Genomic DNA, 27,774 nt, shown 5'->3' with positions numbered 1-27,774 from the left:
GGATACTAGAGCATATAACAACGTTCAGTCCGATTACTATTTAAATCGAGCTATTTTTTTTATGACGTGGAAATCCGCTGCTGCTACTTTTCGGTGTGCTCTGGGTAAACCCCAGACTAACGCAGTAGCATGCAAACTAGGCTAGTCAAATAAACCACACTGGACAAACCCTATGTGACAGGCAAGTCCAAACAAATGTTGGCAGGGGAAATCGAACTCCTGACCTCTAATTTTCACCTGCTCTATCAACTTGAACACCCCCTTGATGGCATTGAAATCGAGCTTTTGGTTTTAGCCGGGTTGGAGCGGGTTCAGTAGTTATTGCGACGTGCTGGCATTTTTTCCCCCTTTTTTTTTTTAGGAATCATCTCTTCTTCATAACCACTTTTAACAGTGATATGCTTTATTCTAATAGAAAACATGTACTTCTTGTTGTGGTCTAACAAGGAATGAAGGCTCGTTCAAACCTATTTCAAGAATCATATAAGCAATAAATAGATCATTTTACGTAATCAATTTATTTGTTTATTTGATCGATGATATAGCACAAGTGATCCGAAACCCATAAGAAAATGCTCTTTTTGGTTGAGTTCCTTGAGATATTAGCTAAAAGGGCAACTAAACTGTTATACATTTTGGGATAAAAAACATTTCTAATGCTACTTATAACTCGGTATTTATGATCAACGGATAAAATATACATAAAAACTAGTTCTTTAAGTGACCATGCACCATTTCCATTCACAATCAGCAAATCTTTAGAGTGTGTGTATAAATATTGTACTTTGCAATACTACATTGTAACTCTCTTTGCATTATCACCACGACACCGGACCGGTCTTTCGATATACAACAACATTTTAGTATTCCAAGAGGGGAAAAAAAGGAAACACTTGGAGAGTAAGTTATGCCCTGCAAAAACAAAAGAATGTCAGCATTTATCAATATCGTCACATCCTTCATTTTCTCCATAGCTCGAGTTCTTTCAGTTTCCCTTTCAGTTGTGAATGCTCATACTGCAGTTTTTCGAGCATAGTTTCAATGAAATGCATCTCTTCCCTGAGATATTTAATCTGCTTCTTCAGTGAGGTGAGTGCATCTGCTTTGTTTGCAGTCATTCCTATCATGCTTCTCGTGTGGTGGTCTCCTTGAGTAATCACTTGGATTTGCTGAGGCCGACTTAGTAAAATAACAATGCTTATCTGCAGCAGTGGGAAGGAAGAGGTTAAATGAAAATACTTGTTATATAACTTGAGAACATTGTCGAAGTCAACGACGTTAAAGCATATAAGAACTGATGGCCTCTTGCTTGAAACAGGCACAAGTTCTTTTCAAAGTAAAAGCAACAATGTCTCTCCAAGGCATATTTATGCAGCACGGATTTAAGATCTGAGTGCTTCTTGCATTATAGTTGCAATTGTAATTCAGTTCAAATTTTCCAAACTATATATAATAGCATGAACGCCAGTTCACTGGAGCCTTTCCCAGATATGGTTATAGTTAATATAATTTTCGAAGAAACAAGCTATTTCAACAAAAAAAAAAACATGACAACACAAGATCGCCGGTTTTACCTGCATTAGAAGGAGAATTATGCCTATGGCGATGACTAGAAGCAGAGCAGGCGAGTATTGATGTCTTAAAGACGGGTAGAATTTGGTTAAAGTATCCCTCAAAAAATAACCAACTGATGCATCAATTGAGTTTCGTTGTGGGGGATTAGTGACTCCTTGATCCACACCCTTGAAATCTTGCAAGACTGACGATACTTTTGAATCACTCTGCTTCAAATTTAAGGGTATCTGAGAGTTTGATTGCTTTTCCAATTGAGCTTGGTTGGCTGCACGCCCTATAAAAAATTAATAAACATAACAATATTGTCAAAGATAGTGGAACAAAAATCTCCAGATGCCCAACACCCAAAAAACAAGGTAAAAGGAGCTCCACGAACTCCATAATGATGTTTTGGTAGTTCAAATAAGGAAACTACCTTCTTCCTTCTCAAGTCTCTTCTTCTTCAAAACTTCATGTGCCTGAAAAATCAGTCCATACAATTTTCAGGTAAACCATCAAAGCTCCAGAAAACAGAAAATTTAATAGCCAAACTTGAAGAACTAAGATACAAGGTCTATCCAGATTGCATAAGCTTCTCTACACTCTTCTTCTGTGGACTGCACTATTTTCCCTGAAAATAAATATTTAATTTAATAGTATTTCAAACCAAGTATTGATGAAAACTTTCAAAAGGCTTCCTGATAGCATAAAACAACAAGTATACATAACGTATGAAAAGATCCGCCATAACTAACATTATAAGATACCAGGGTATAAACTTTAAATGTAAGTACGCAGCCTACGGATAAACAAGCATATATTTATTATTTATTATAAAATAAAAAGTTATTATTTATTATAAAATAAAAAGGCATATATTTATTTAGAAAGAGATGCAACACAGCAAAGACGTGCAATGCCAAAGAGTAATCACTGCTTCATCCTACAGTTTCCCGATTTCTCTTCCTTTTCTATCATTAATATGTATGCGCATGGGTTTGGGAACCTTTAGGGCTTTCTTCCGCAAAAATCTTTCTTTCTGGATAATACTTATCCCTTGTTTCCTCTTTTTAAAACTATATTTGGAAAGTGCCGATTCCGTCAAAGGTTCAAGTGTTTTCGTGGACTGTTGTGCTTGGTAAACTACCGACTTGCAAGATATGCAAAAGAGGTATCCCACTTGTTCATTGTGCCCAGTGCGTGTTGTGTAGGCAAGAGGTGGAGACCCAGGACCATTTGCTCGTTCATTGTTCTTTCACGGGTTATCTTTGGCTTAGAGCTTTGGCGGAGTTGGGCCTGGTTTGGGTATCCCTGATATCAACTAAGGATTTATTCGCAGCAAACCTTGGTCATAATCTAGGTAAGAGTGGTAGTCCATTGTATTTGTTGGTTGGTCTGGTTGGAGAGAAATAGGAGGATCATTGACAATGGAGATGATTCGGTTGGTGATTTCCGAGACAAGATAAAATTCAAGGTTCCGTTTTGGATTTCTAAGGCTGTGGAGTTCAAAAACTTTTTGATTACAGAGTTGTATAGGGAATGGAATCTTATTTTATGCAAAGTTGACTCCATTTTTTTACCTCTTTTTGGGTGGACCTCTGGTTCACTTTTTGTAATTAATATCATTTATATCTTTATTCATAGAATTTGGTTTCCTACATATATATATATATATGTATATAAAAAGATGTATGCGCAAGTCTCATATTCCAACAGACAGAACCCAACAGTCCAGTAGAAGGCTGTGCAGTAAGCCTGGCTGTAGACCACCAATTTTATAAGCAACTTTACCGGCAAAAGACCTACATCACCAGTCTCCGTGTGATGGGTAAATCAAAAGGAATTCAAATCAATTTAAAAAGAGCTAGAGCGTAGGTGACCTAAGTGTGAATCTACTCAAGATTTTTTCCCTGATTTTTAAGACCTATTTTCATATTTTGTATTAATTCCTTATTGCAGATTCAATTACTATTCTTTTGTCTTAGTTTACTGCATTTTCTGCGTAGTAGGATTGTGTATTCCTAAATTTATGAAGGTACAGTTACGCTTCCCTGTTATTTATTTTTTCGCTTGTCCACATGGCAAAGAAGTGGAATATAATATTTTATTTCATTTTTTTCGAAAGGTATCAGAACCTCTCAGAATCCTGCATTTGTTACCAAATTCTATTCCAAGAATGGCCTCCTCATCACCCACCAAAACCACTGCCACCATCACCCATGGAATTATTACACATAGATCAGGTATGGGAGGATATCTGGTCACCATGCACAAGCTGAATGGGATCAATTATGTGCAGTGGTCCCACTCCAAGTTCCTTGTCCAAAATATAACCAATCCTGGGCAATCAACATACTATAACAATCTGGCGGTTCATATGGGGGATTCCCATTATTTCATAACAATATTTGTCAGAATTCACCGGTTGAACTGGAGGATTTTAACAGTCCTTTTTAAATATATAGCATGTGAACCAGTTCACAAACTGAAAGCAATGATTGTACTGGAGCAGAAATCATTATGGCGATCCAGCTCCCGATTTCGCCTATAAATACCCTCTCCCCCCTCACTCACAATTTTTTCATCAAATAAACCACATCTCCTCCATTTATCCTAAATTCTCCATTCCAATTTTCATTTCTATATCTACCCTTTCTTCTTCAACGTCATTCATTCCCCTTAAAATGTTATCCTTCCCTTCAATCTCCTTTTTAATAAATTCTACGTTCTCCAAATTGAGGTACTTGGGGTATGAAAAATTCAAACTTTAATTATCCTCATTGTATTAACTTATTATAATGCTCGTGAGATGGAGGAAGTGGATTCAAGGGTGTACTTCAAATGAGTCCTTTTCGGTCATGATTAACGGGAGACCAAGGGGTAAATTTCAAGGACAGAAAGGGCTTAGGCAAGGGGATCCATTGTCTTTTTTTTTTGGTTCAATTTGGTGGCAGACGTGTTGGGAAGATTGATCGATAAGGTTAAGACCGTGGAGTTCATTCGGGGTCTCGACATAGGAAGAGATAAGGTAGAGGTTTCGCATATTCAATTTGCGGATGACACATTATTCTGTCAAGGAGAAGTGTCATTTACGGTTTTTAGCCGACGTGGTAAGGTCTTTTGGTGGTATGTCGGGATTAAAAATCAATTGGGAAAAGAGTGTGTTGATGGGTATTAATTGCGGGGAAGATGAAACGGAAGAGCTAGCAAAGCAAATAGGATGTGGAAGGGTGACGTGGCCCATTAAGCATTTGGGGTTCCTTTAGGAAGAAATTCATTAAAAATATCATTCTGGGAGCCTATTTTGACTAGAATGTCAAAAAAGTTGGCAAGTTGGAAGAAATCATCTCTGTCAAAAGGGGGAAGGTTGATGTCGATGCAACGGTTTTGAACGCTCTGCCGATATACTTCGTGTCGTTGTTTAGGGTTCCGAGGGGCATCACAGAGATGATGGAAAAGTATCTGAGGGATTTTCTTCGGAATGGAGTTGATGGGGAGTCACATTGTCATCTGGTGGCATGAGAGCGGGTCTGCAAGCCCAAAGCTCAAGGGGGTTTGGGAATCAGGAATATTTGTTTGAGTATGGATTTGTCGGGGAAATGACGGTGGAGGTTTCTGTTGAAAATGAGCCGTTGTGGAAGGTCATTATGAGTAAGTACAGGCTACAAGATAATGGTTGGGATGCTTTTGAAAAGGAATGTTACGTTCAGGAGCCCATGGAAGTTTATTTCTAGATCTTACTCGGTTTTTCACTCTCTAGTGAGGATAATGGTTAAAGGGTACCAAAGTTAGGTTTTGGGAAGATGGACGGTGAGGGGTTTCTTCGTTTTAGGATTTGTAACCATCTCCCTTTCAGATTTCTTCGGCACATAATATGCCTATTCCTCATTTTGTGGCATGTGACAATTCGTTGACTATCTTCCCCCATTCATGAGATTTTCATTTTCGGAGAGATTTGAATGACCAGGAAATAGTTGCGTCGAGCGCACTGTTAAGGAGATTTAATTAGGGTTAGATTGATTGATGGGGTTGACGATAGTAAAGTGTGGGGTAAGGGATTCTTCAGGTCTTTTCTCAGTCAAATCATTTTTTGAATCTTTCTTTCCAAATAGCGGCTTTCCTGTTTTTTCTTTTTTTAATGTCATTTGGAAAGTTCCGGTTCCAACAAAGATTCAAGTCACGTGGTCAGCAGTGTTGGTAAATTGTCGATTTCTAATATGATGCATAAGAGATGGCCTTCGAGTGCTTTGAGCCCAAATTGGTGTGTGTTATGTTGGAAATAGGACACATGCTAATACATTGTCCTTTCACGAGCGGTTTGTGGGCTAGAGCTTTGTTGAAGATGAGATTGGTTCGGGTAACACCAAGAAAGACAGGATTTATTCACCACAGATTTTGGACATCTTCTTGGCAAAAGGGGGAGAAGGGAGAATTTTTCGGACGATGGTGGTTCATGGTATTTGTTGGTCGGTGTGGTTGGAGTGGAACGAAAGAATCTTCGAAAATATTGAAGAATCAGTAAAAAAGTGTTAGGAAAAGATCAAGATTAGAGCTACTACTTGGAGTGGATCACATTAAGAGTTTAAGAATGTATCAATCTCAGATTTATTAAGAGATTGGACTTTTGCTTACTGTTGATATGACTAGGAAGTCGATATTTTCCTTTTCGTTCGCAGATCTCTTGTCCGCCTTTTGTAATTATATCTTTCACATATATAATATATTATCGTTTCTTTTCAAAAAAAACTTAACTTATGATAATGCTATTAATATTACTATTATATCTAACAATAATAATACTTCCATTATTATTATTATAACAATAATATTATTATTAATTCATTATTATTTCTAATAATAAATAATAATAGAAACAACAAGAACAATAACAATATAAGTATTACTACCACAGATATTGCTCCTATTAATTTATTTAACAATAGTACTAGCATTATTGCTACTAGTTTCCACTTTACAAATTAATTAAATATTTTTAACATTAACCATTACTAATATTATTAGCACTACCGCTCCATTTCACGCAACAATTTAGAATAATTATTTATACTTATAACTTTTGTTATTTTAAATTAAATTAATGTTTTTTCATTTTTTAAAATTGAGGAGTGATATGTAAAAATTTAATAGTATAGATAGATAAAAAATAATAATTTTTTTAATAAATTTAAAATATTTTTTAATGTGGATAAGATATATGTTAGATTTAGATAAGTGATAAATTTACTAAAATAGGTTTTTATAATATTTATAATTAAGTAATAATTTAATATTTTTGTAATTTGGAAGGGGTATTTTCGATAATATAGTATAGATGGTATAGATTAACATAACTGCCATAATATGTTACACCAAAGTCACCAAATACAGTTAGTCTAAGGCCCTAATGCTTTATAATATAGTATAGATAGTATAGATTAACATAACCGCCATTATTAGTTTTGAAAGTCCAGTATAATTATTATTATTGTTATTATAATATTATTATTATTATTATGATGATGATGATGATGATGATGATGATGATGATGATGATCTCATTATAGAAATTATTTTTATCATCATCATACTTGTTACAATTATATTAATACTGAAACTTATTACTTCCTCCATAATTATTAAATCATCTGAAAGGAAACCAATTACAGCTACAACTATTATTCTGATTCTGGTTAATATTGGTATTGTAACTATCTGTTGTTATTATTTTTATTTTAATAATTCTTGTCATTGTTATTGTAACCATAGAAGGTCCTGCCCTAGGGTTGCTTGAACCTACCCTAGGAAGTCATGTTCATGGTTTGCTATCCCTTTTGATGGTACCTGTCACCAAGATGCTGAGTAGCCTACTTGATGTTCACCTATGTGCTACAAAGTCATGGTGCAGGCACTTGTCCAGTTCTCAACATGGAAGAAACAACGAGATTTTAGTTTAAGTCAATACCTAGCACCCAAAAACTCACTCAGGATCCAGCATACATTTTTAAAATATTACACAGGCCTCTGTTAATTTTAATTTTAAAGGTATTCTACAAAAATTAAAGTTTCATTTGTTACAGCTCTGTTAAGTAGCACAGGACCAAAATCATCTCTTGCTCAGTAGCCCATGGTTGTATGGGATCACAATTCATTGGAAATGATCGTATGAAAACATTTGGCAAATTGAATATAGTTTGTAAAAGGAGCAGTATAGTTTATAGGCCTATTGCCTTTTGCAAAATCAGAATAGAAACAACCATACCCAATCAAACCTCGAATCGGATAAAATGTTTTCACTCCATGATGATAAATAAAGTCATGGAATTGGTTTAACACAAAATAACATGGGTTTCCCGTGAAGTATAAGAAAACCACGAAGACAAACCTTTCCACATGGTTTTCTTGGAAAAAGAGACATTGATGTAGATCCTCAAAAAGCAGCCAGGCTGTGAATCATCACCATCTCTCTCCACATCCCAACGCCCCTGTCAAAGGAGGATCAGAGCTGGATTATACATAGAAGGCATCCATGACATCTCAATGCCAACAGGTTATAGGAAAGATCAAGTGATAAGTTCTCACAAGCAACACGTGAGCTCCATCATAGATATTTGTGCGGATAATATTTAAGGGTAAAAGAGAGTGGTGAAGCATGTTTTGAAATAGAAAAGAAGGATATCAGGATATGTAACTTAGGAGTGATTTTTATTATCAGTACCCGGGTTGATGCAAGAGATTAATTGACTCTTCTCAATTGCTACGAATAAGGGACAAGATTTTGTCGTGAAATACACAAAAAGGAAAGCAAGAAAGGAGGAGTGACAATTTATAATTGATGCAACTCAGGATCAAATTGAACAAGAACTTATTCAAACATGTACGCATGTTTGTTCGTCTCCTCTCGGTTCTGGAAAGGGGCCATCTTGTGATGTGGTCATCACTCCGTTATATATATTTTCAAATAAACTAGGTGGAGGGTGAAAAGGTTGATAGTTTTGGAACATAAAACAGGTGTCCCTAACAAAACAAATTCATTGACCTATTCTAAATTACATCAAGAAAAATCCATACCTCCACAGTGAAGTAGTCCCCATATGGCACGTCACTGATTGCTTGAGAAGTTTCGACAATCAAATGACTGGCACAATTAGGTATATAAGGAAAATTGTAAGGCCAATCAATATCATACAACCACCAGAAAGCCTTAAAATAAGGAAGATTCTACACTGATCTACGCCAATTTTGACAGAATGATTAAGGTACATCAGAAAATAATAATTTAGCGGTCTGCATGCATATAAGAGTCATCCACTCACAATTCACGTGCAAGTTAGGAGCCAAGAAAAATTGAGTTTGGCAGTGGGACAACTTAAAAGAAGTGCATCTGTTCAGAAATTGTATATCATGAATATTATCTAGTTCGGGCTTCAGACTGTATCAAGAGTCTCTCACCAAAGAAGTAAGGATTAGATAAGAAGTTTATTTAGTAGCATTTATAATAAATCTGGATGTTAGTTAAGGGATTGTTATCCTTTTTTTTTAAGAAAGGAGAATTAATTGGGATTGTTATCTGAAATAATTAGGAAACCACAAATAAAAGAATTTATAAAGGTTTCTTATTTACTCTGATTTTATGGTCCTAAAGTTGGTCCTAAAGTTGCTCTCTTGATCCTATTTATTTGTATGTACTCTTATCCATGAATAAATAAGAAATATTCAGCTTTTCTCCATTTCTTTCCTAAAATCTACAAGGTATCAGAGCCCTATGCTTATGATCAGCACTCAATCAAGGTAAAGACTGCAACAACAGGTGTTAAACAAACAATAGGGGGGCAGAGAAGGCTTCAACGTGGCCTAGTCTTAACCCGACTGTTTCATTCAACAACTCAGAGGGCTCAAGAACTCTTCAGGTCACTATTAACAGGTTGATTGCAAAAAAATATTTGGAATACAGGGAGGCTGATTTTCTATGGCAAAGGAAGGCTTGGCTACCTTATCAGTGAAATTAAAAAACCAGAAAAACTATCAACTTCTTCTTCATATGTGATTAACTCCATGGAACCTACAATTGGGAAACCATTGATGTAGCTAAAGGCGTGGGGATGCAACTGTGATACATGTTCAGATCTTGAGAATTCCAATCAAATTTTTAATTAAAAACCAAATGATGGTCGTCCAAGCAAGGAACCCAAGAAATTACCACTAAAGTAAAATCAGATGATGATGTTATGGGCCTTATGGCAAGAACTGGAACTTTGCTATGACGATACGTGGAACTGTCTAACCAGCAGAGTGTGTCATCAGAAACGAGAGGAGAAAGACAGGTTTATGTTTTCTTGGCAGGAATCAATTAGATGTAGTCATTTAGATGAGGTGAGAGGATGAATTATCGGTCGCAAGCCACTTACATCAATTCGAGAAGTTTGTCTAGATTTTGAATGTTTCAAATGGTTTGCAACTGAAGTGATATAATAATTACAATGCAAAATCACTTTTTATATATTCATATACTAACGGTCATTTACCTGTTCCTATAAACTCTATATTTTTGAATCTGCTTACAGCTACCACATCTTGCACCTGGCAATGATGAAAAGAGAGTATAAGATATGGCATACCACTGCAGTTGTTATCTTTCTACCTTCCAGTAAATCCAGATAAAAGAACCTCCACTGTGTATCACTGCAGTTGGTGAGCACATTTCTGATATAACTAGACTTGAAAAACGACATACCAAGATAAAGTTTAATTGGGTGTTGAAAAGACACCTCAGACATGTGCCCAAATTTATCATGAGGCTGCCATGGAGAACACTTGAAATCTGAAAGTAAAAAAATGGCAAAAAGTAAAAAAATGGCAAAAATTACATGTTGGTGCAATATCTGCCACCCAAAATATACATGAAATAAAATGGATATTTGAATAAATATTTTCAGTTGGCTGCACCCAATCACCTTTATCACCGCATTTTTTATGAAACGACTCCTGGAAACTAGCCCCATCATCTGAAAAAAAGAGCTGAAAAAACTCCTCTACAGGAATCTGTAACAAAATATCAATGGTTTAAAACTACTAGATCATACAACATCAACATCAAAACAAATCATATTAAATAGAATAACAAAGTGAAAAAAATTAAAATACCGGAAACTTTGATTCCGCAACTTTGGTGTAGCATTCAGGAACTGCAATGAATCCTCGGTTCAAGATATAGTTGAAACAGTAACGGAATACGCAGAAAATTGGAAAAGGGTCAAGGGAAACAGAGAAAATTAATAAATGTGGTCAAATAGGCAAATTTGGAGATCAAAGGTAAGCTCTGTCCCAAAATACTAAACGGGGCTTTACAACAAACTTAGATATAATATGGTTAGAAAACCACCATAACACAACTTATTCATGAAGTACATAATACCAGTTTGTGGCACCTAGGCTACATCTATTTGAGAGGCTATCCAACAAATATAACACATTTTTATTCCAATAAAACATCAAATACTGCACAAGGACATTAAAAATTGACATCAATTGACTGCCCTCCAGAAATAGGAGTTCAGTACAATAGAAGTTTGTCGTCGTGACTATTTGGAGAAAACAGTTGGACAAATTGAGTCACGAGATCCAGGAAGATTTCAATCTAAAATATATGCAAACTAGGATGATAAAATGGCACATGTTATATAAAAGATTAAACTCTAATAGATCAACATGTTTAATCATTGGCAGATATGCGTGCTTTTATTTCAAATAGTAAAAGGGAATATAAGATGCCTACCAAGAAGTTGAATTAAGTTTAAGTCAAATAGTAATTAATTTCCATATGAACTGGGAAAACCTTGGGGTGCATCAGCATCCTCTGGCTGCCAAGCAGAAGATGTTTCAGATGGTGAACACTCTATATTTTGAGCAGTTTGGACATCCTCTTTTTTCCCAATTTGCACTCCAGAAGTTTGCAAGATAACCTCAGGTTCACTAACACCGGAAGTCTTGGAATCCTCCAAGGTGGTACTGTCCATATCCCTGTCCATGAAGCAAAGTTACAAATCAGACTGCCTAACTGGTCATGAACAAGAAGTAACTATTGACAAGCAACTCTAAGACGACAAGTCATGAACAAGAAGTAACTATTGACGAGCAACACTAAGACGGTCTTGCCTTCATGTGAAGCTGCAAATAATTGCACGAGGCAGCAAGTCGGCACACCAATTATAAGATATGATATATTATATTTTTTTGTGAGATGGCATTAATCTCAGAGTGTATTTAAACCATGCCACTTCGCTGAAGTATGAAGATGGATTTTCCAAGTGCATGCACGCTACTATATCATCTATATGCTATGTATTATTCATATAGCTAAAATGAAGCAACTCAAGTCCAAGTTGTCCACATATAGTATTGTTAGAACTAATTCAAAAATAATAAGACCTTTTATTCTATAGGAAACCAAATTATATTAATAAGGAAATAAATGATATTAATTACAAAAAGTGGATCAGAGGTCCACACAAAAAGAGAGAAAAAAACGGATGGGGTGTTTATATAAATTTCAACTAATTAATCAGCATTAGGGAACAAGGCTGTAGACATGGACGAGGAAATGACTCAATGGGAGGTCATGGACGGGGTGTTTTTATAAATAATGGATTTCAACCTTGTATTCCTTGTGGTCGTAGCAAAAATGTATTCACAGAATATTGGATTAAATTTGAAAAATCTGATTGGGCTTAGTTAGTGGTTCAAAAACTGGTGGAAGGCTTAGCATAATATTAGACTCCAACCCCTATACAAATTTGTAACCGAAAAAATTTGAACTCGACATTCTTTGAAATCCAGGACCCTGAGTTTTGTCCCAGCAATCATCATTCTTCTTCATTGTCAAAAATCCTCTTATTTCTCTCCAACCAAACCAGCCATCGCATACAACGAACTACCACCACCCAAAAAATTCTACCACTCCTACCTAGATCGCGACCAAGATCTGCTGCAAGAAATCCCTAATTGATCTCGGGGACATCAAAACCAGGCCGAACTCCGACAAACTGACAAAGCTTTGAACCAAAGACAACACGTAAAATAGATGACCTTCCTATATACTTTGTATGAATATACCCTCGAGAAATATAGAAATCATTCAGCCAATTATCGATTGAGCGTAAACTTCATAGCAATCCTATGCATTTTCTACCCTGACTTTTGGGAAGAAGATGGAGAAGCCTCACTCCACTCAACCAAATAATGCAATCAACGTATGCGAATAGAATTTCACATCTTTTCTATATGAAGAAAATAGTTTGGAGGTGATCATCATAAAACCAAATTACTAGAAACATGTTATCATGAGGCTCACTCGCAAGCCGTTACATTGCCATTACAGACAGACACTCTACCGAAAAGGTAACTTTATTACTAGGTCTAAAACAACATACCAGCCGAAAGAGTAAACATGATAGCAAAGTCGAATACCTTTCAGTAACATCTGAGTCATCCACAGATTTTCCAGACGAAATTGATTTTTCAACCATCGAACTTCCATTCTCCTGGCTTCTTGTATCAGACTTAAGCTCCTGAAGGAAAGAAAGAAAAATGGTTTTTAAGATATAGAGAACACTTAAAATTGCAACAGTGGCAGATAAAACTAAAATTACAAATGGATATTTACAAACTTATTTACACAAGTTACAGAAAACCTCTTAGCTATTGATAATATGTGTGCCAATCAACCCCAATAACAGAACTACTCCGCTAGATATTTACCCAAGAAATCGATCCGCTTAGCATTTAGAAATTGATTTTGCATTTTTAAATATCGACAAAAGTGAACAAAAACAAAAAAAAAACTCTAAATTCGAAAGCAGAGAAAGAGAGGCTCCATGTTGGAGGGAACATGATCTCTCTAAATGTAATCAGGTAACAAATGGTTAATCTGGAGATTCAGTTGAGTAAACTTATCGGAAGATACAAACTGAAATCAAATTAAATGAAGTGGCACAGTCAATTGAGCCCTTATGTTTCAACATTTAGACAGACGACCCTGATAGAAAAGCAGAATAAGATTCCAACAGGAAGTGCATTTTGAACAGTAGGAGATATGGATTTTCTGGGTCATATCCAGGAATAAAATTTTGAATCCACATGTTTCACATGCACACCAAATTCTACAAGGAAGCGTCTCACCTCAAAGAAATGTTCCTTAATTCACCTTGCAACTAGTATCGAGGAAGGAAGAAAATGGCACGCTCTAAGAGGATCTTGCCTCTAAAAACATGAGCATCAAAGTATTGTCTAAATAATTGTGCAGAAATCACAACTAAAAAACTACAGTATCTGTAAAAAAATCATTTCTTCTTCGGTTGAAAATACAAAACAGAAGAGATTCACGCCTAAAAAGGAAAGTGATGGATATCAGAAGGTTAGGGTAGTAACACCAGACTTCTACAAAAAGTTTCATACACAAATAAAAGATGGTATTCAAAGAATGAAGAGATGTGAGGTTCTTGCATTGTTACATGCTTGCAAAGCTGAATTAAAATGATGTCACCCAAACTCTTGAAAATAGATCTGAAAAATATTGAGACCCTTACCAGCACGACTAAATTAGGATCAACTAACAAACCGGATACCTCTAGCGTCTTTCTAAATGTCGCCAAAACATTCTACTTTATGCAATGCATCCCTGCATGATGGCATGCTTGAACTATGTTTACATCATTCAGGTAAAGCTAGGAGCCCTCGCCAAAGCAGAGCAAAATCTCATAACTCTATTTAAAATCTAGGATGCTAATTTTACATTTACAGGAATTTCCAATACACATTTCTAAGTATAAATAATCTAAATTTTAAAAATAAAAAAAATGACATCGATAATAAACCACTTTCCCAAATATTCATTAAAATTCTCTTATATGTCTTACATAATATGTAAAATAATAGCTAGCTTAATAATCAACTACACTATCGCACACAAATTTATGTTCACTGATCCCATAGCAAGGCTTTCAATCCATTTTAGTTCTCCAAATTAATTATCCGAGAAATTGATAATAATGTCGTTAGAAAGTAAATCATTGATTTCATGTAATTGGACAATCAACATATTTATTACATTCGGATAATAGCAATATTATATGAGGAAATATCCTCATTCTGTGTTGACCTATTGCATGACAAGGAAATCTAGGTTAGAAATTGATGTATCTAGGGTTTACATATTTGTCCAAGAGAGAAAAATTGTTTTCTACATATATTTTTCTCCGCTCTTTGTTCAGATTTATTCAACATAAAATCCACTGAATCATACTGTCATACAGATACTCCAATTGATAATCAAGCAAAAGGAAACAACCTGCACTTGTCAGAATTAGAAACAGAATCACTTGGAGGATGCAATAAAGAAACACTAATTAAAATCTCATGAGGTTTTGCAACTCCAATACTCACAAGATCAAATAGTTTGTGATGACCAAAATAATAATAATTGTAAAATTTAAATTTGGATATCCTCTAAAACTCAAGTTTTGAACAATCTCTTGGAATTTACAGAATGTTGTGATTTTAAGTAGTAACCTTATATACATCATCTCTCATCGAATCATATTTGCTGTTGGAATTATAAAATTTAAAATATTATTAAGCGCGTTAACTTTGACTAAATTAATAGAACTTATATTAATCAAAATCAATCTATTAACGATTTTATATTAAACCTTTAACCTAACGTCTTTCAAATTTTTTCCCTAGGATAAATTATATTAAATTCCTTCAAGTGCCTAATAATTACACGGACCTATATGAGAGTTCTGAGATGATGGGGATCTAGACTTAGCATTTTCGGATGGAGAATTACTGTCAGCTTGGGTAAGTTAATTGAATCAAATGGAAAGTCACCCATCCCAGGCATGTGTCACATGGATGCTGCCGCTGCGGAGCATATGCTTAAGATCCCCTTAGAAATAGTGGAAGTCCTTGTCCTGCTCTTACTCTATTGAGTTTTCTCAATATGGGTGTCACTTGGCATTGAACGATGCTTTGGAATACTCCTTGTGAGGCCTGCCTAGGCTAGGGCAAACAAAGCCATCCAACCTTACCGGATTAGGAATGTGAAAGCCTCTCCTCCCAAACAAGACACAAATCATCTCCTTCCTCTATGGCTTGGTGTTTCATTTATTACCAGTCAGAATTGGACCATAATGGAATTTCAATCTATATCGGCACCATAATATCAGTTTCAGGAAGAAGAATCAAGGGTTCGCATGACTTGGAATATGAAGATTGTTTGCCAGCAGCAAAGACAAGGAGAACAGACCACCCCCTTGTTGTTGAAGGCACACTAAGGCGTCTGGGTTTCATGAAGCCTTGGCCCTTAGGCACAAGGCAAGGCACGGACTTGATCAAAGTATGCGCAACAGGCATAATCTTTAGTGCGTATATGAAGTGAATTATACTATAATAATACATAGCAACAAAAAACAAAAAAAATATTTCACAAAATATTAAATAATAATATAAACTGCAAAAAATAATTGCAGATATGGGATTTTCCAACTTAAGCCGGTTTTAGTGTGTGCAGATCGTAACCAAACTGCAAGACTAGGGACATAATTAGGGAGTAAAAATTTAGGAACTTGCTGGATTATTTAAACTAAAAGAGAAAGATTCAAAGAGGAGAGAAATCTGACGCAAGAATTAAAGTGCAGTTAAAAAAAAAGACAAAAAATTGCCGACGCTGGAATTGAATTGCCGCAAAGTACAAAAGAAAAAATTTGAATTGCTGTGAAACTGAAAACAGAATTAGAAAGAAAAATTGCATGCTTGCAGGTAAATTAAACCCTTAAAGAGTTATGAGCTAGTGCATGTTGGGCATTATTCAATTGAGCTGGCCCTAGGATTTTTTAAACTGAAACGAGCATTTGGGCCAGCAATTGTGATTTATGTTTCTTCAAGAGCAAATATTGCACCTTATACGCGACTTGTGCTTAGGCATGCCTTTTGCAAGGGCTGTGCTTGAGTGGTCTCTATAATGAGACTGAGAAATGGAAAACTAGATTGAGATCAGCTGACAACCAGATAAATATTACCATTTTCTCAAAATATAGATGCATACTTCCATCACACAAAACTGTGATGGGTTGATGAGAAGCATATGGCAATTTGGTATCAATCCTTCTCCTCAGAATATGTCTCAAATTTTTAAATAATATGAAGAATTAAATTATTAAATGTGATGCCAGTACATCTAGTTAAAACACACTGCTCAGCACAGAAATCAAAGATCTTCAGCATAAAAAGGAACCACAATGCTCAAACGAGAATACTGGAGCAATAAATGAGGCCCTTAACATAGCAATATTGGCAAATCAAGCTCAATTGTAGACCAAGTCGACCTTGATTCTGAACATGAAACTAGATCCATTTAGATACCTGCGGATCCGTAATTTCCTTTGACCCATTCCTGTGCAGCAGCCAACCATCATTAATGAGCCTAAAAGCTTCATCGCGGGACAAAAAAGAAGTGAAGAAGTACTGCAGAAAAAAAACGAAACTTACAACAGAGACCAATAAATTAACTGAAGAACACCAAAAGAACAACAAAAGCAGGTTTCTACCTTCTTTCCTCCGGCTATAATTTCTATGGCAGTCGGAAACACAGCTACTGCATTTGCTCTTCGTACAGACGTGACTTCAAGAAATGGAATGATTTTCTGAAATATAAATCCATGATAAATATTAATAAAGGTAAATTAGTTGAAAAGGTGGTCTGCAAAATACTGGGACTGCACAAAAACTTGTTTGACAGCATTGGAGACATTATAACATCAAAAACAAAAATGCATATATAAGATAGAAAAAACAAACATATTGATGTTTATCTTGCTACAAGACGTCGTAATATTTCTTTAGGTATTAAGCACTTAAACAATAGATATCCAAGACTCAACACGGGAGCAAAAACAATATATTGCATGCAACTTCCGGATGCTTTATCCTGAGAATCAGTGGAGCATATTTATATAGCACACTCATCTTTATGGAATGAATTATTATCTATGAATGAACAAGATAAGAGATCTATCCATGTGGTGTAACCATGATCCTAATCGATGAACAACTTTATGGAGGATCTCTTGAAGCTTTGATCTTACCAATTAAACAACATCGAGGCTATCATAGAACGAGGTATTGAGGACTTCAGTAAAAGTCAAAACTAGAAGGATTACGCTTGTAAGTAAAAAATGGATTCGTCAAACATGAGTCACGTGACTAGAAGTCTTATCGTGACAGCTATCGCTGAGATATTCAAATAAGTCTCAATTGAGCAACTTAAAAGAATACGAGCGAAGCTTGCAGGAGAGACCAATTTAAGTTGGAAAAGTTATAATGGATCAATGTGATTGAAGCCATGACCACAATATCAAATTATGGGCCAAGTTCCTTTTACTAATTATTGGTATGTAATCTTTAAGTCCTTCATTTGTTATTTCTTGCTATTTTCTTATTAGCTGTAAACATGATTTTACAGGTTAGTCTAGACTATCTATTCAACCTGTTATATTTATCTTAAGTTGTGCTATATATAGACACAACCACAGTTTGATTTGAACTATGAACAGAAAATTGTCTCCCAATGGGAATCATTTGTTTTGTTTCAGTTCGAAATCATAAACGAAACCGATGATTTGTGGTTCGACTCCAACTTGACAAGTAAAAAATCGAAAAACCGGTACTGTAACCGTAAGCCTCCATGAATCCTCAAGTTCATAATTATGCATACAACAGAACTTACTATTACTTTTTATATACATTAAGCTCAATCCTTGTTTTTATTTTATTTTTCCCAATAAAAAAACAGAGAGAAACTCATGTTATTTTGTATATAATTAAATATGAAACTTAATTAGTTTGTCCTTTTTACAACCTTGCGGTCACAAGTTCACCACACTAATTTTTTTCCTGTCAATATAAACCTTTCATTAGAGCCATAAACACAATCAGGCTGAAGAATTTATCTTCTCATTTTGCAAACAAATCAAACTGGGATCAGTTCTTGTATCATTCAATCTGAACAAGTCATTTTTGTTCTTTGAAGGAGTTGCGTCAAATAAAAACTTACGAGGAATTTGGTCTGAAATGTTTAATAGCCAATTGGTCAAGGTTTTGCTGCCATAGTATCTGTATTCGTATTTAAACATTTTAGGACATTTTGGGTATCATGAAAGGACTCATAGGTAATTTTTTGTGGCTAACATCATCTAGTATTACAAGCAGCTATCTACTTCGAGGTTGAACACCACACCTACATTTAAATCGTGTTCTTGTTCTTGTTTGTCTTCATCTTATTTGTAGATTATGATAAATTAGGGTTTTATTTTATAATATATATTGTTGATTTGATAAGATATTATCTTTGTAAATTAGGTAGGATGAGATTTGTTATCCCTTATTCACTGGGATATGATTTACTCTTTGTAATTATAAATAGATGTACATATCATCTCAATAAAGTATTCTCCCGATAATTCAATATTCTACATGGTATCAGAGCGCCAGGACCTCTCAATTCTCGTCCAGCCCATCTTTCTTCTCTTCTCTGCCATAATTTTCCGCAGTCCACTCTATTAATCTCCTCTTCAGCGGCCCACCTATAGCACTATGTCGGCAGAATCTTCCACTGTCTCTGTGATTTCCAGCGACACAGTGGCTGAGAAATCCAATGGATCGATCGCTTCTCTTTCCGGCAGCGAGTTTTCATATCTACAAATTACCTCCCATAAATTAAATGGGCGTAATTATCTTCAGTGGGCTCAATCAATCAAGATCGTAATTTGCGGTCGTGGAAAGTTGGGTTATCTTACTGGTGATCTACCATCGCCTGACAACAATGACCCCTCGTTCAAAACCTGGACAGCCGAAAACTCAATTGTTATGGCTTGGCTTCTGAATTCAATGGAGCCCCAAATCAGTCGGCGTTACCTTTGGTTTCAAACCGCGAAAGAAGTTTGGGACGCAGCTCGCAAGATGTACTCCGATCTTGGAAACTCTTCTCAACTATTTGAGCTTCGCTCCAAACTGAAAGACATCAAACAAGGGGAGAAATCTGTCACCCAATACTTCTCTGAACTTCAGGATATTTGGCAAGAATTGGATCTGTTTATTGAAGATACTTCGCCATGTGCTTCCTGCAGCGTTAAAATCCGGCAGTCCTTGGAAAAAGAACGTGTCTTCGATTTTTTGGCTGGCCTCAGCCGCAACCTTGATGATGTTCGTGGCAGAGTTGTTGCACGTGAACCATTTCCATCACCTGAAGATGCCTTTGCTGATGTTAGACGTGAGGAAATGCGCAGAAAAGTAATGTTATCCGATGATTTCTCCCGCCAACAGTCTGCCCCTGATGTCTCTGCCCTTGTGACACACAAAACATCATTTTTTACTCCACGTACATCCAAACGCCCTTGGTGTGAGCACTGTAAGCGCCCTGGACATACAAAAGATAAGTGTTGGGAACTACATGGTAAGCCCGCAAACTGGCAGCCCAGAAAGAAAGGGGATACGCACGGTTTTCACACCCAAATCATCCAGGATCATCCTGCAAATTCTGGACCAGCTGCACCCTTCACCAAGGAACAGATTGAGCAGATTGAACAGTACTGTCATTTTCTGCGTCAAATGTCTCTGAATCCCTCCACCGAACCCCCTGTTGGGTCCTGCTCAATGACCCAATCTGGTATGATTTTTTGGGCCCTTCACTCTACTTGTCTAGGATCTTGGATTGTTGATTCCGGTGCATCCGACCACATGACATCAGATTCCAGCTTATTTTGCAATTTTACTCATTATTCGAGTCCCACTTTTGTGAAAATTGCTAATGGGTCGATGACCCCTGTTATGGGTATTGGTAGTATCCGTTTGTCGCCAGATATTGTCCTCAATTCGGTCCTCCATGTCCCTTCCTTAGCATGCAATCTCATTTCTGTTAGTAAATTCACTCTTGATAATCATTGTGTTGCTAAATTTGTGCCTTTCTCCTGTCAGTTTCAGAACCCACGATCGGGGAAGATGATTGGCAGTGCTAGGATTCACAATGGTCTTTATTATTTGGAGGTTGCTCCGCCTGAAGGTCTTCCTACTCAAGTTTCGAATATTGCCTCTACTTTTGTTTCTAGGTCTAGTGAAATATTGTTATGGCATCATCGGTTAGGCCATCCCAGTTTTTCGTATTTAAAACATTTGTTTCCTTCATTATTCAATAATAAACATCTTGATACATTTGATTGTGATGTTTGTCCCTTGGCTAAGCATACTCGATCTCCCTTTACTTCTAAAACGTATACACCGTCTTCACCATTTGCACTCATTCATAGTGATATTTGGGGGCCTTCTCCAGTCACGACCTCCCAAGGAAAAAAATGGTTTCTAACATTTATTGATGATCACACGAGGGTCACTTGGGTTTACCTCCTTAATAACAAATCTGACACAAGTCAAATCTTCACAGCATTCCACAAAATGATTCAAACACAATTTCATACAAACATTCAAACTCTTCGCACTGACAATGGTACAGAATACTTCAATACCATCCTGGGTGAATATTTGTTGGCACATGGAATCATTCATCAAAGTACGTGTGTCGATACCCCACAACAAAATGGGGTATCCGAAAGAAAAAATCGCCATTTGTTGGAAGTTGCTCGGGCCTTAATGTTCACTATGAATGTCCCAAAATATCTCTGGGGGGATGCCATCCTAACCGCCGCTTACCTCATCAATCGCTTACCAAGTCGTCCTCTAAATTTTGCTACCCCTTTATCCCTCCTCATTCAGAAATTCCCTCACCTCCACATAACCCATAAACTACCATTAAAGACATTTGGTTGCACCGCCTTTGTCCATATCCATACCCACCACCGCAGCAAACTAGATCCACGAGCTATCAAAACTATCTTCATTGGTTACTCACCCACTCAAAAGGGTTATCGGTGCTACTGCCCCAAAACCCGGAAAATGTTTGTCTCCCGGGATGTCACTTTCCTTGAAAAAACACCTTATTTCTTCTCCACTTCGCTTCAGGGGGGGAGCTTAGATGAAGCTTGTTGGGATAACCTACCTCTTCCCGCAACTGATCCTATCCAACTAACTCTTCCCACAACTAATCAGATCCAAGAAAATACACCCAATTCTCTAGAAAATATTTCAGGCTTGGAAACAAAAGAAAAAGCAATACCACAACGAGAGTTGCAAGTCTACTCCAGACGTAAACCTCAAAATAAAAACACTGTGAATCCTATCCACAGCCAAGAAGATGAACCGATCGTGGATCCTCAGTCAGGTAAAATTTCTGATCTCGATATACCCATAGTTTTGAGAAAAGGTATTCGACCATGCACTCAACACCCTATCTCAAAGTTTGTTTCCTATTCAAATCTATCATCATCATTTCGTGCTTTCATCTCGAATGTGTCTAGTGTAAACATTCCCAGGTCTGTTCAAGATGCTTTTATGGTCCCAGAATGGAAAATAGCGATACTTGAAGAAATGCATGCATTAAGGCAAAATAACACCTGGAGTTTGGTGGAATTACCACAAGGGAAAAATACAGTGGGATGCAAATGGATATTCACTGTAAAATATAAAGCTGATGGATCAATCGAAAGATACAAGGCTCGTCTGGTAGCCAGGGGATTCACTCAAACATATGGCATTGACTACACTGAAACATTTGCCCCTGTTGCAAAACCCAACACTATCAGAATTCTTCTATCCTTGGCAGCAAATCTTGATTGGCCGCTACATCAGCTCGACATAAAGAATGCCTTCCTAAATGGTGAACTTGAAGAGGAAGTCTATATGAGTCAACCTCCAGGATTTGAAGAACAACTAGGATCTCGAACAGTGTGCAAACTTCACAAGTCACTTTATGGGCTGAAACAATCTCCACGTGCCTGGTTTGGTAGATTCTCAAAGGTAATAAAGAATTTTGGCTATGTTCAGGGACAAGCAGATCATACTCTCTTCATCAAACACTCTGAGAATAAACACATCACCATTCTCATAGTGTATGTTGATGACATCATTATTACTGGAAATGATAGCAAAGAAATGGCAAGCATAAAACAAATGATGGCAAAAGAATTTGAGGTTAAAGACCTTGGAACACTGAAATATTTTTTAGGAATGGAATTTGCCAGAAGTAAAAAAGGTATCTCCGTCTCTCAGCGAAAGTACACATTAGATCTTTTGGAAGAAACGGGAATGTTGGGCTGTAAACCTAGCAATACGCCCATCGAGCTAGGAAACAAAGGGAAGATGTTTGAAGGAAAAACGGTGGACAAAGAACAATATCAGCGACTTGTGGGAAAACTCATTTACCTATCACATACTCGCCCAGATATTGCCTTTGCAGTCAGCCTAGTAAGTCAATACATGCACTCACCATGTCAAGGCCACCTCGATGCTGTGTATAGAATTCTGAAATACTTGAAAAAGGCTCCAGGAAAAGGCTTACTGTTTGCAAAACATGAAAATAGAGCAGTACATGCATTCACCGATGCAGATTGGGCTGGATCTATTTCTGATAGAAGGTCTACATCAGGATATTGTACCATTGTCTGGGGAAATCTGGTAACATGGAGTAGCAAAAAACAATCTGTCGTTGCTAGAAGTAGTGCAGAGGCAGAATATAGAGCACTGGCCCATGGAGTTTGTGAACTAATCTGGATAAGGAGAATTATGATGGAATTGAAACTTGAGGTTGAAAAACCTATGACATTGTTTTGTGACAACAAATCAACCATCAGTATTGTTCATAATCCGGTTCACCACGATAGGACTAAACATGTTGAAGTTGATCGTCATTTCATCAAAGAAAATATAGAAGGGGGTGATCTCAATGTTGAATATGTTCCTACTTCTCACCAGTTGGCTGACTTGCTCACCAAAGGACTATCAGAACAGGCTTATGAATTTCTTGTTGGCAAGCTTGGTCTCATCAACATCTACAACCAAGCTTGAGGGGGAGTGTAGATTATGATAAATTAGGGTTTTATTTTATAATATATATTGTTGATTTGATAAGATATTATCTTTGTAAATTAGGTAGGATGAGATTTGTTATCCCTTATTCACTGGGATATGATTTACTCTTTGTAATTATAAATAGATGTACATATCATCTCAATAAAGTATTCTCCCGATAATTCAATATTCTACATTATTCCTGTTTCATGTGTCCATTGTTTCTTGTCCTTTTCATGTTTCTTTGCATTTGGTTTTCTTGAATATTTGATTCATCCACTTTTGTATTTTTGTCCTTATACAAGGTAGGAAAAAGACATGAAATTTAATAAAACTGCTGAAATTCCATATTCAATTCAAATAGATCCAATAAAGTAGGAACTTATAGAGTTGTGAGCAAGTAAACATTCTCGTATTCTTCTTTCCATCAAATGTTTGGCAGTGTTTTAGTGCTTTGAGAAAGTGTATTATTTGAAATCGTAATGGAAAATGTGATGTATGATTGGATTTATTTTTTTTAGAAGGCACCTTTTACTGCAGATGACATGTCATAAAAATATTTGTTGTGTTACTCATGCCACTATATTTCTAGTCTTTTTAATGTGAGATATTTTAAAATTTTAAAAGATGATATAAGGATCTAAAATATAAGAGAGTATTTTGTGGATTGATAGAAAGTTCAATTAAAAACAACAACTAAGCTGAAAGATATAAATTGAAAGATAATATAGTTCTCAGACATTTTATTAGAGAATGTGATGTAATGTGAATTTGACTGTATTTGCAAGAACGGGACAGTTCTGAAAAATGCTTCCAAACATTGGCCATTTTGAAAAGTATTTTATTATTTCTTGAACTTCTTGATTTATATTGTTGCATTGTTAAAAACCATCTTGTTTAATTCAGATCACTTAATTCTTGGATCCTAAAATGTGTATGACTAGATTCTTAAAAATCCCTAATCCTAGCTACCTTACACTTCAAGGTTTTAATTTTCCATACTTCTCACATTAGTTTAGTGGTCCATTCAATTCTCACTTCAAAGTTTAACTGCATTAGCAAAAGAAATTTGCAATAAACCCCCTTTTTTTTTACTTGTCACAATTCGTCTCCAAAATATTTGAAATTGTTACAAGTTAGTCCTTCGGTTTAGGACATTGCAAATTGAACACAGAAAACTCTATAAGTTAAACCGAGATCGAGATTCCAGAGAAGTGTTTTGTTATCCTGGTGACTATGATGGATTTTAGAATTCATAAGAATGTGTTTGGAGTATTCAGACTATGTCCTGCTGCCAGAATTCCAGAATCTTATCGCCATTTAGAACTTTAGGCTTTCTGCGACATATTTAGGTAGGACAATAGAATTCATTTGAGAAGAGTAATCCATGCTTACATCAATTATCATATGCATGCTTAAGCATTTTAACTTTTTAACACATGGTTGAACACTTAAACTCCAATTCAATAAAATTACAAGAAGCTGCCCAATTGAAGATATTATATCTTCGCAAAATTAGCAATATTAAAAACATGTGAATCATTTTAGTCGCACAAGTATGTGTGTGTTTGTGTGTGTGTATATATATATATATAGTTTTGATATCACGCACCCTAGTGTGCAGGATTTTCGTGAGCGACCTAGTGGGTTTTAGTGTTTCATTTTTTTCTTAGAAATCGCTAAAACTCACTAGGGTGTGTGGTATCAAAATCGATTTAAGCAAGTGATTTATGGGTTTTCGTGGTAGCTCACAAAAATCCTGCACACTAGGGTGTGTAGGGTCAAAACTATATATATATATATATTTGCAAAGATGCAGGAGCTTATAAATTCAACAACTAACCTTTGTCTCAAATCCAAATAGGTTGGAGTAAAAGCAGATATGATGTGCAAATAGGTACATATGGCCCTGCAAGGAAAAATCACACAACCTATGACTAAAGTCAGAAGCTCAATGGCCTTACATAAAATCACTTGCTTAAAAAAACTTGAAAGACAATCAAGCAAAAATAGTAGGCGCAACACAACATCTGAGTGACTCATGGAAATTTATGTTATAAAAAATAAAATAAAATACACGCGGAGAGAAATAGGAATCATTTTTTTGAGAAAATGAAAATGAGCAAAAATTGTAGGCGCAACACAACATCTGAGTGACTCATGGAAATTTACGTTATAAAAAATAAAATAAAATACCTGCCGAGAGAAATAGGAATCATTTTTTTGAGAAAATGAAATGACCAAAGTTGCTTAATTACTCAAAGATAATCAATTACCTGAAGAAGAAAATTCTCTTGTAGCGCACAGTTGAAATCTTGAATAAGATCCTATAGAACTCCAGGTAAACAAAATAAAATAATGAGTGCTGATTGCAAGAAAGATAGCAAAAAATCAGAAAATATGGTGTCTCACAAGTCAAAACATAAAGAAGAGTTCCATCAATTATTCTCATATCATCATATCACAAGACATAGTTTAGAATAAGTTAGGGTTTGCAGCGTGGATCTCGTGTCTCCTCTTCATTATGCTCTCCAGTCGTGAACGAATAAAAGAGTTCCCACATGCTCTGAAATCTGGTTGCGAAGAATGATGACAGTATAAATGCTACAACACCCAAAGTTTAAAAGGAAAAAAAAAACCAAGAAGAAGTCAATAGACAGACTTCTTGTCCAGTTTCATTGAAAGGGGACACTTTAAGAAATAAATATTACTGGTCTCCTCTCACTCAAGTTGCATCAGACTCCTATTCTATCTTTGATAAAAATACAAAATCTCAACTTTCTCATTTTATTCAATATTTTTCACAACCAATTTCTCAAGCAGTTGAATGGAAAGCATTCCAAGATAAAATAATTTTGCTCGTGAACTTTAAGTCTCCATAACTAACTGATTTTCACAGACATTTAATCAAAACTGTATCCTTTACACAAAACTATCCAAATGATTTGGCATGCACATTGGTCCTCAATAAGTGAATGGAAGATCCAATTATGAAGATAAAGAGTACAAGATCAAATGTTATTTGAATTTTAGTGTCGATAATGTTTACTTCTAATACACAAACACAGATATGATGAATACAAGTTGCAGTTCTTTCTGGAGACAATAAAAGAAGCTTATGCAAACAATTAAGTTTGTTTTTAAGCTTCTTCTGTATATTATTCACTAATCACTAGAACTTAAACTACAGTAAAAAAAATCTCAAACATTTTAAAAAGATATGGTAAGATAAATAACAAGTCTACCTGCAATAGTAAGATTGCATGATACATAAAATGTTCTGCATGTCATAGCACACAGGTACTAAAACTAAAAATGATGAAAAACCGCGATAAATCAAGCAAATCTAGGGGAAAAAAGGAAAGAAAAGGAGGGAAAAAAAATTTGAATGAAGAAAACCTACTCACTTCATCAGGTGGAAGACGAAACAGCTGCCGGTATTCTTCAACCTTCGAAAAAAGTTGACTCTGAAACAAAGTCATGGCACTTACCATCAGCCAATGCATATACAGTAAGATCCAGGAGCACCATTATTTTGATGCTGTGTAAATATTGTTCTCACATCAAGGAGAATAAAAACGCATAGAGGGGAGGAAGGAAATATCTTCCCCCCATTGAGACATATTCTTTCTAGTATACCCTATTTTAGCTATACCCCGAAAAATGAACAGTTGAACCCACTAAAAATTTGCATCACTTAACAAAAGTACTTCGACTAAATCGGATTGAACGATCACAATCGAAGGAAAATTTAAAATATTCAACTAGTACATTCGAGTTTTCTTCCTCTATAAGACTAGCCCATCGGAATTTTCCAATTCTCTCTTCGCGACTATTAACCCCTCGATCACTATCCAGAAACAATAATATGACAACTGTGAAAGTTGAAGCATCGAGATTACGCTTAAAAGCACAAAAGAGACCTTCGAATCGAGCTGTTTCGAAGGACTGGGCGCTGAATTCAACGACTGATCGGGTGATTCAGCTGAAGGTTCGCGCGGCAGTGATTCGTCGGCCTCAGAGAAATTCGATGAGGCACTGGGATTATCCATGGATTGAGCGGTCGGAGGAGCAGCGGCGAGAGTGAGATCCGTCATCTTCTCCGACGCTACTGCCGCCATACCAGCACTGACTGTCGGTTAGCTTGATCGCCTGTTATTACGAAAGTCTACGTGCGTTTGAAAATGAAGTCCTTGTATCGTCAACCTTCGG

At 36.1% G+C, this 27,774-nt stretch overlaps 1 protein-coding gene across 3 annotated transcripts; it reads right to left on the bottom strand.

Moving 5' to 3' along the window:
- Positions 1 to 649: 649 nt before the first annotated feature.
- LOC140883574 (protein VASCULAR ASSOCIATED DEATH 1, chloroplastic) lies at positions 650 to 27,774 on the bottom strand. Of its 3 annotated transcripts, none has more exons than XM_073290101.1 (18): positions 27,486 to 27,774; positions 26,970 to 27,029; positions 25,839 to 25,897; positions 25,406 to 25,493; positions 17,157 to 17,252; positions 16,972 to 17,073; positions 13,018 to 13,118; positions 11,387 to 11,571; positions 10,696 to 10,736; positions 10,506 to 10,593; positions 10,286 to 10,372; positions 10,077 to 10,131; positions 8,623 to 8,689; positions 7,937 to 8,036; positions 2,124 to 2,185; positions 1,991 to 2,033; positions 1,575 to 1,849; positions 650 to 1,202 (listed from the first exon to the last, which is right to left on the bottom strand). In XM_073290101.1, the coding sequence occupies exons 1-18, from the start codon at positions 27,681 to 27,683 to the stop codon at positions 960 to 962; spliced, it is 1,950 nt and encodes a 649-aa protein (XP_073146202.1). In that variant the 5' UTR covers positions 27,684 to 27,774; the 3' UTR covers positions 650 to 959. The 3 variants fall into 3 exon arrangements, with proteins under 3 accessions (XP_073146202.1, XP_073146204.1, XP_073146203.1); XM_073290103.1 differs by having other exon boundaries at positions 651 to 1,202; positions 25,839 to 25,889; positions 27,486 to 27,564; XM_073290102.1 differs by having other exon boundaries at positions 653 to 1,202; positions 25,406 to 25,471; positions 25,839 to 25,889.

The sequence above is a fragment of the Henckelia pumila genome, chromosome 2, assembly GCF_033568475.1.
Source record: "Henckelia pumila isolate YLH828 chromosome 2, ASM3356847v2, whole genome shotgun sequence".
In the NCBI taxonomy this organism is placed as follows: Eukaryota; Viridiplantae; Streptophyta; class Magnoliopsida; order Lamiales; family Gesneriaceae; genus Henckelia; species Henckelia pumila.
Note: the sequence above shows the minus strand (reverse complement) of the source record. Positions and strands in the feature narration are given on the sequence as shown.

Excerpts from the sequence above, each read along its gene's own strand:
- LOC140883574 (XM_073290101.1), bottom strand. The coding sequence starts at position 27,683 with ATGGCGGCAGTAGCGTCGGAGAAGATGACGGATCTCACTCTCGCCGCT. Across the intron at positions 17,253-25,405 it reads TATTTGGATTTGAGACAAAG|AAAATCATTCCATTTCTTGA; the intron begins GTTAGTTGTTGA and ends TTTATATTTCAG. Across the intron at positions 13,119-16,971 it reads AGGAAATTACGGATCCGCAG|GAGCTTAAGTCTGATACAAG; the intron begins GTATCTAAATGG and ends TCTTTCCTTCAG.